Below are 6,152 nucleotides of genomic sequence, written 5' to 3' on the forward strand. Positions count from 1 at the left end.
TTTTGCGGAGGTCTTTAATCTTGTTAGAGCGATCAGACGGTTCCGTGAAAATGACGAATCTGCGGATGCAACATTTTTAACACGGAGAGTGGAAAACAAACAAATCTAACCAGTTAATGTAAAAACTAGTTAACAAGGAATACTGGAACTATTGCGATGTTCTATGAACATCCATTGCTGTTTAAAAAAAAAGTTTATTGGATGAATGGAAATTAAGCGATTTTGGGACAAAACGAATTCCATCAATTTTTCGGCGTATGATGTGTAGCGCATGCGCAACGCTTGCTCTTCCTTTTTGATAGCTTCTTCACCATGGCGCCTATTGTAAGTAAAAAGTCGTGCTAAAATCTATCGAAGTTGTATCTTTTCCTATATTAAATCTGGGAAAAACTGGCTTGTTGCAGCTACATGGACTAAAATGTAGGGTTTGGGTCTGTTTGTGATGGTTTTTTTCTGTTACACAGCTGAGTTTTTTGTGGCCTATGGCTGTCTGTGAGTTAACGTTAGCTTAGCAGCGTCGCAGAGCTAACCACGTTGCTAGCCCTATAACGATACCCTTGTTTAATAAGGTGCGCAGATAAGGTTTTGGAGGCTGACAGTATCTACGGAGCTATGTTTGTTTGTTTGTTTGACCTGTTTGTTAGTTAATCGCTCCGAGACGTGAACGTTACTAGTCGGGGGATTGACGCAGAGCTCAACTCATGGAGATGTTTTTAATTACTTTTAGTCGTACTTATCAAAACATTAAAGAGTCGAAAATAGCACTTATGCATACTTAATGTTGTCATTGAACGTTCTTATAATTAAAATCGAGCTTTGGCTAGAAACTAAGTACAGTTGCATCATCACGTATATTAAACTGTTATGCTGAATACATATAACTGCGTAGGTAAAAGCAAAATCCGCTGTTGATTCAGATTGCAGGATTTTTGAATTAATCAGTTGAATGTGACGGTGACCAGATTTTACTAATCGCTCTTCGGACCTATGTGCTGCACAAACAACAATTAACATTTTGATACATTGGAATGTTAACAGTTGGTTGTTGTTGGGGTTTTTTTTTTTTTAAACTAAATTTCGTTCATATAAATGCAGTGGACAGCCTAGAGGTTCTTTGCAGTGAAGTAAATGTTTGTCCTTCCATTGGCAGAAGAAGCAGAATGCCAGCAAAGGTGGTAAGAAGAAAAAGCAGGTCCTAAAATTCACACTGGACTGCACGCACCCTGTCGAAGATGGCATCATGGATGCTGCCAACTTTGTAAGTTTTAAGCTGTAACTTTTTCTGAGTTATTTTATTACCAATTTAAGACTAAAGGCTGTCCTGCACAAGCTGCAGGGCCTCTTTGAGATGACATTCCTAGCCAGATCTGGCTCACTCTACACCCTTTTTGAGTTCAGCCTCCATTTGGATTAGCTCGTGAAACCACACCTTTACACACACCTAAGCTTCGGACTATATTTTTTCTTCTTCTCTTCAGTCGGTAACATTTCTTGCTACAGATGTCTTTACGGCCACTTGACGCTAAGGATGAATGTCATTAGCATTTTCTCAGTACTGGTAGTTGTCAGCACCTAGTTACTGATACTCACTATAATTTAGTGTGAAATGCTTAGTTACGGGTTATACTTATACAAGTTGTTAAGAACAAACTAACAAGGCCAATGTGGTTATGTATTACAAAGCTGAGGTGGTGGCATTTTTTCTGGCAAGAAACAGTGTTTTTACATGTTTAAGATGATATCTAAAACAAATAAGAGTAGGGTTTTTTTTCTTCTCTTTTAAGCAACAAGAAAATTGGTAAGTACCAACCAAGTTTCTGCACGTTGAACAGATAATGAGGTAAAGGTCTCCTTTCTGTGTGGCTCCTGTCAATTGATGAAGCTTTCTAGGTGCTAATTAGCTTTCTAAACTGCAGTCATTGGTTATTGCTCACGAGCATTTTGATGTCAACACAGCAGAATAACAGCTGTGATTGGAACACCTGAATTCAACAACTTGGGTGGGTGAGTGAATACTCAATGTGGTTTACGCGCCACCAGAATAGCTGCACCAAATATCAACAAACTGGGTGGTGGATTAAAAGCTGTGCACAAGGACAAACGTTCTCATAATGCCAGTAACTGTACCTAGGATAAAGAAATGCAGATCTATTGCTTAAATAAAAATAGTGCTCGTTATTTTGACTTGAGGTGGAAAAACACTTGAACATTTAGTTTGAACATTGAAGGCTTTGCTGGAAACACAGGACTCTAAAGCAGTTACATGAATTAACACCGAAGGAATAACCCCAGAAATGACTGATTTTTGAATATGTAATTATCTACTTGGGGACAAGTTTAATACCAGGGTTCTGTAGCCATCGAACTCACAGCCATACAATTGGAAAACAGCTCGTAATAATCCATACTACTGTTAGCTTCATTTAAGCAAAAAGGCCTGATGCATTTAAAATCCACAAACTCACTCACCCAAACAGATTTGTTGGTTTTATTAGAACTTTGCTTGTTACTCTTCAGTGAACTTGTTGCTCATGTGGAGCATAAATAGAGCCGTCGATATAAAGTAACATTTTTACCACGTGTTAATTGCAGGAACAGTTTCTGCAGGAGCGCATTAAAGTGAACGGCAAGGCCGGGAACCTTGGTGGCGGTGTGGTCTCCATTGAGAGAAGCAAGAGCAAGATTACAGTGTCCTCTGAGGTGCCCTTCTCCAAAAGGTATCAGGCACTCACTGTGTTGTTTGTTCCTAATGTAAAGTTCTGAGTAAGATGACGAGACCACATTACTAACAGAAGCAAATGTAAAGACCAGTTAACTCAACATCTACATATAGATCATGTGACGTTACTAAAAACTGCTATTGGTGATTTCACTGTGCTGAAGGGTTCATGCAGCTGCAGCCATTCACAAATACTAACATTAACATTTTCATTTTAAGACATTAACAATATGGTGGCATATCAGTGTCAAACGACAGCTGACACACATCTTTAATCCTCAATGACTAATAAATGTAAAAATAATGAAACGATGTCTAATAAAGTGTCAAATATATTATATGAAATGTAACTTTCTCTCTTGCTGTGCAAGAACAAAGCTGCACAGGGTTTTTATTGAGTAGAATCATCATGTGACGTGAGCTGGGATATTACAACTGAAGACTGGAACCTGTAGTAACTCTTAAAAAAACATGGAACATTTCACAGCTAGTGAACTTATTAGTCATTTTTTATTTAATAGAGGATTCCAGAAAAGTTGAGTCTTTTCAAAACTAAAAATGGATAAATGTATTTGCCACGTAGGCAAATAGTTTAACAATTAATGATGATGTCAGGGAATGGATATTTAGGGAGTTCATCATCATCATGATCCATGAGAAAACGGCCCATGGTGAACAGGATTCAGTTCTTAAAGGTATAATGGCAGTTATGAGTTCAGATGTCGCCACACCACCACTCTGTTGTGTTTGTGGGGGAAAATGTGCTATTTTCATCGCATTGTTAAAGCAAGGTTTGCATAGCTTTTTGTAACATTCCATATACCAGGAAGCTATCCATTAGAGATGGACCGATCCGATATTGCGTATCGGTCCGATACTGACCTAAATTACTGGATCGGATATCGGAGAGAAATAAAAAATGTAATCTGATCCATTAAATATCAAAAATCACCTCACAAAACTTGCGACATGGCATAACTCGGCTCATAACCGTAGCATGTCGGAGCAGTATGCATCACGTGATAGAGCGGCTGTGGCGTGCGGGACCTGTCCTGTCTGGTTGAGCATTTAAAGCCTCGCTACCAAACTGGCATTTCATCTCTGAGAAAGTTATCCCACAGAGAGGCAAAGCAAGTGTGTAAGTTCATCTCTGAATGTTTGTAAAGCATTCCCGTGTTAAGCTTAACAACCGATATATGGAGCGACTGCCTCTTCTCTCCCTCCCTCTCCTGCTGCTACTTCAATCGTGAAACTGATCAATGATCAGCTGATCGGCTTTTCTGTCGCGAGTCCGTCTCTCTTGCTTGTTTTTGGCCCACTTTGCACCAGAAAGAGGAAACCAGCAGCTGAACAACAGCAGCACGTTTAAGCTTGATAATCTGTTGTTAGAATTTATTTAATATTACTTTCTAGACCAGGATCCTTTTCTACGTAGCTGACGTAACTGTGCAGGGGCGGATCTAGCAAAGTTTAGCCAGGGGGGCCGATAGGGCATGAACAGGGAAAAGGGGGCACAAAGACATACTTTTCTTTCTTATTCTCATTTAAAATGTCTAGCTTTGAATAAATAATTATCTGAATCTTACACCCAAAGTTTTAATTTGATGTAAAATGTATAGAAGTCCATTACTGTATATAGTAACTATTAAGTCTAATATACCCTAGTAAACTATAGTACTTTTTCCTTTGGGAAGGTACCATCTGTGCAGTCTGCAGTTCTGTCGAAGAAAGATGTTGAATCTATTTAAATATTGTAGAAAAATAATTGATTTCTGTGCATTTTTTTTTTTTTTTTTTTTTTTTTTTTTTTTAACATGTAATCAATTTTAATTTGATGCAGTCAATTAAGCATCATGAGGTGGAGGGTGGTTCCCTTTTTTTTTTTTTTTTTTTTTTTTTGCTGGGTGTTTTAGAACCCTATTAGTTAGGTTGTTTAATATTTCTGCTAAGTACTCTTTAAAATACCAGAATAGGGAGGATGGAGCAGGTTTAAGTTTATTAGATTGATCAGTATTGCTGAACTATGAAATATTTTGGGTGCAGTGTATTTTTTATTTTTTTTATTTTTTACATACAGGTGTAACAGAATAGCTTTAATGTTTTGATTTTTGTTGTTGTTTGTTTGTTTTTTAAACTTGAGTTTGAACTAATACAAAATGCAGCAAGATATTAAAAAAACAGTTTTATTGATTAAAAAACACACTATCGACTTCATATCGGTATCAGCCGATATCCAAATTTATGATATCGGTACCGGACATAAAAAAAGTGGTATTGTGCCATCTCTACTATCCATAACCCACCCACTCACCCACCGTGCTGCTGTTCCCTGAAGGGGATTCAACTGATGATGGAATTCATCTCTTGTTTTTCCAGATACCTGAAGTATCTGACAAAGAAGTACCTGAAGAAGAACAATCTCCGTGACTGGCTGCGTGTTGTTGCCAACACCAAGGAGAGCTATGAGCTCCGCTACTTCCAGATTAATCAGGATGAAGAGGAGGAAGAAGATGATGATTAAAATGGCAATTAATTGGATTTTGTGTATTTAAATAAATGTTGTTTACAATACAGAGTTTTTGTTTAAGGTTCTTTTTCATAATGTGATGACAGATCTGGAGAAACATTATTCATTCCAGTGTTACTGCACTGTAGAGCACTCACTGTAGGATCTACATAGGACCCAATGAATCATGGAAACAAGATTTAAAGAAATTGCAAATTAAGCAGCTCAGATAGGCTGAAATAAAACTGAGCGATGTGATTTTGTTCATTCTTCATTGTTATGAAGTGGGCGGAGTCTTCATATGGTCAAATATGAGTCAATTACTGCTGGAGTTGAAAACAAACTGTAATTTAATGTAAGAGTTTCTTACTGTCCTGTGACAAACCCGATACACCCTCTGACTTATTAGCTTGTAGATCCAGCTTTAGGAGGAAATGTTTTCTGTTTGTCTTGCGTTATTGTAGAGCAATTTTGGCCCCACTACAACAATCTGTTGTGGATTTGCTGGTGTGTTTGGGGTCACTCTCCTGTTTCTCAAACCAGTTTTGCTCCATATTAAATGGCGCTGTTTTCGTAGTCTTGATGGTGGTGATTTGGTGGCTGAGGAAAGGCACAGACCAGTTTCATGTCATTCCACATGATACCACTCAGCCAAGTGTGTATTCAAGTGTGTATTCAGCAAACACTACGACTGTACAGTACAGATAAGATTTAGAGGCAAATGATGCAGAAAAAGATGGTAGAAAGCAAAAGAGTGATACATGTAGAAAAAAAGAGCGATAGAGTAATGAAGTACCAATACTTCAGGTTTCTGTACTATTTTTTTTTTCTGACAACGTTTTGCTTTTAATCCCTACAGTTTTAAACCGGTATCTGAACTTTCTACTCCTTCTACTCCTTTCAAAAGTGTGTGTGTAGGTCTGCTTA

The 6,152-nt window shown here is 37.9% G+C and overlaps 1 protein-coding gene across 1 annotated transcript; it reads left to right on the plus strand.

Moving 5' to 3' along the window:
* The first annotated feature begins 216 nt into the window (after window positions 1–216).
* On the plus strand, window positions 217–5,290 carry LOC102779685 (large ribosomal subunit protein eL22). Its single transcript, XM_006804301.3, has 4 exons — window positions 217–324; window positions 1,151–1,258; window positions 2,593–2,717; window positions 5,096–5,290. Exons 1-4 carry the CDS (start codon window positions 313–315, stop codon window positions 5,238–5,240), a joined length of 390 nt encoding a protein of 129 aa, XP_006804364.1. The 5' UTR covers window positions 217–312; the 3' UTR covers window positions 5,241–5,290.
* The last annotated feature ends 862 nt before the right edge of the window (window positions 5,291–6,152 follow it).

The sequence above is a fragment of the Neolamprologus brichardi genome, chromosome 20, assembly GCF_056152115.1.
Source record: "Neolamprologus brichardi isolate AB-2024 chromosome 20, ASM5615211v1, whole genome shotgun sequence".
NCBI classification, from domain to species: domain Eukaryota; kingdom Metazoa; phylum Chordata; class Actinopteri; order Cichliformes; family Cichlidae; genus Neolamprologus; species Neolamprologus brichardi.

Coding starts and splice junctions, on each gene's coding strand:
- LOC102779685 (XM_006804301.3), top strand. Junction 1,259..2,592: donor TCATGGATGCTGCCAACTTT/GTAAGTTTTAAG, acceptor TGTTAATTGCAG/GAACAGTTTCTGCAGGAGCG. Junction 2,718..5,095: donor GAGGTGCCCTTCTCCAAAAG/GTATCAGGCACT, acceptor TTGTTTTTCCAG/ATACCTGAAGTATCTGACAA.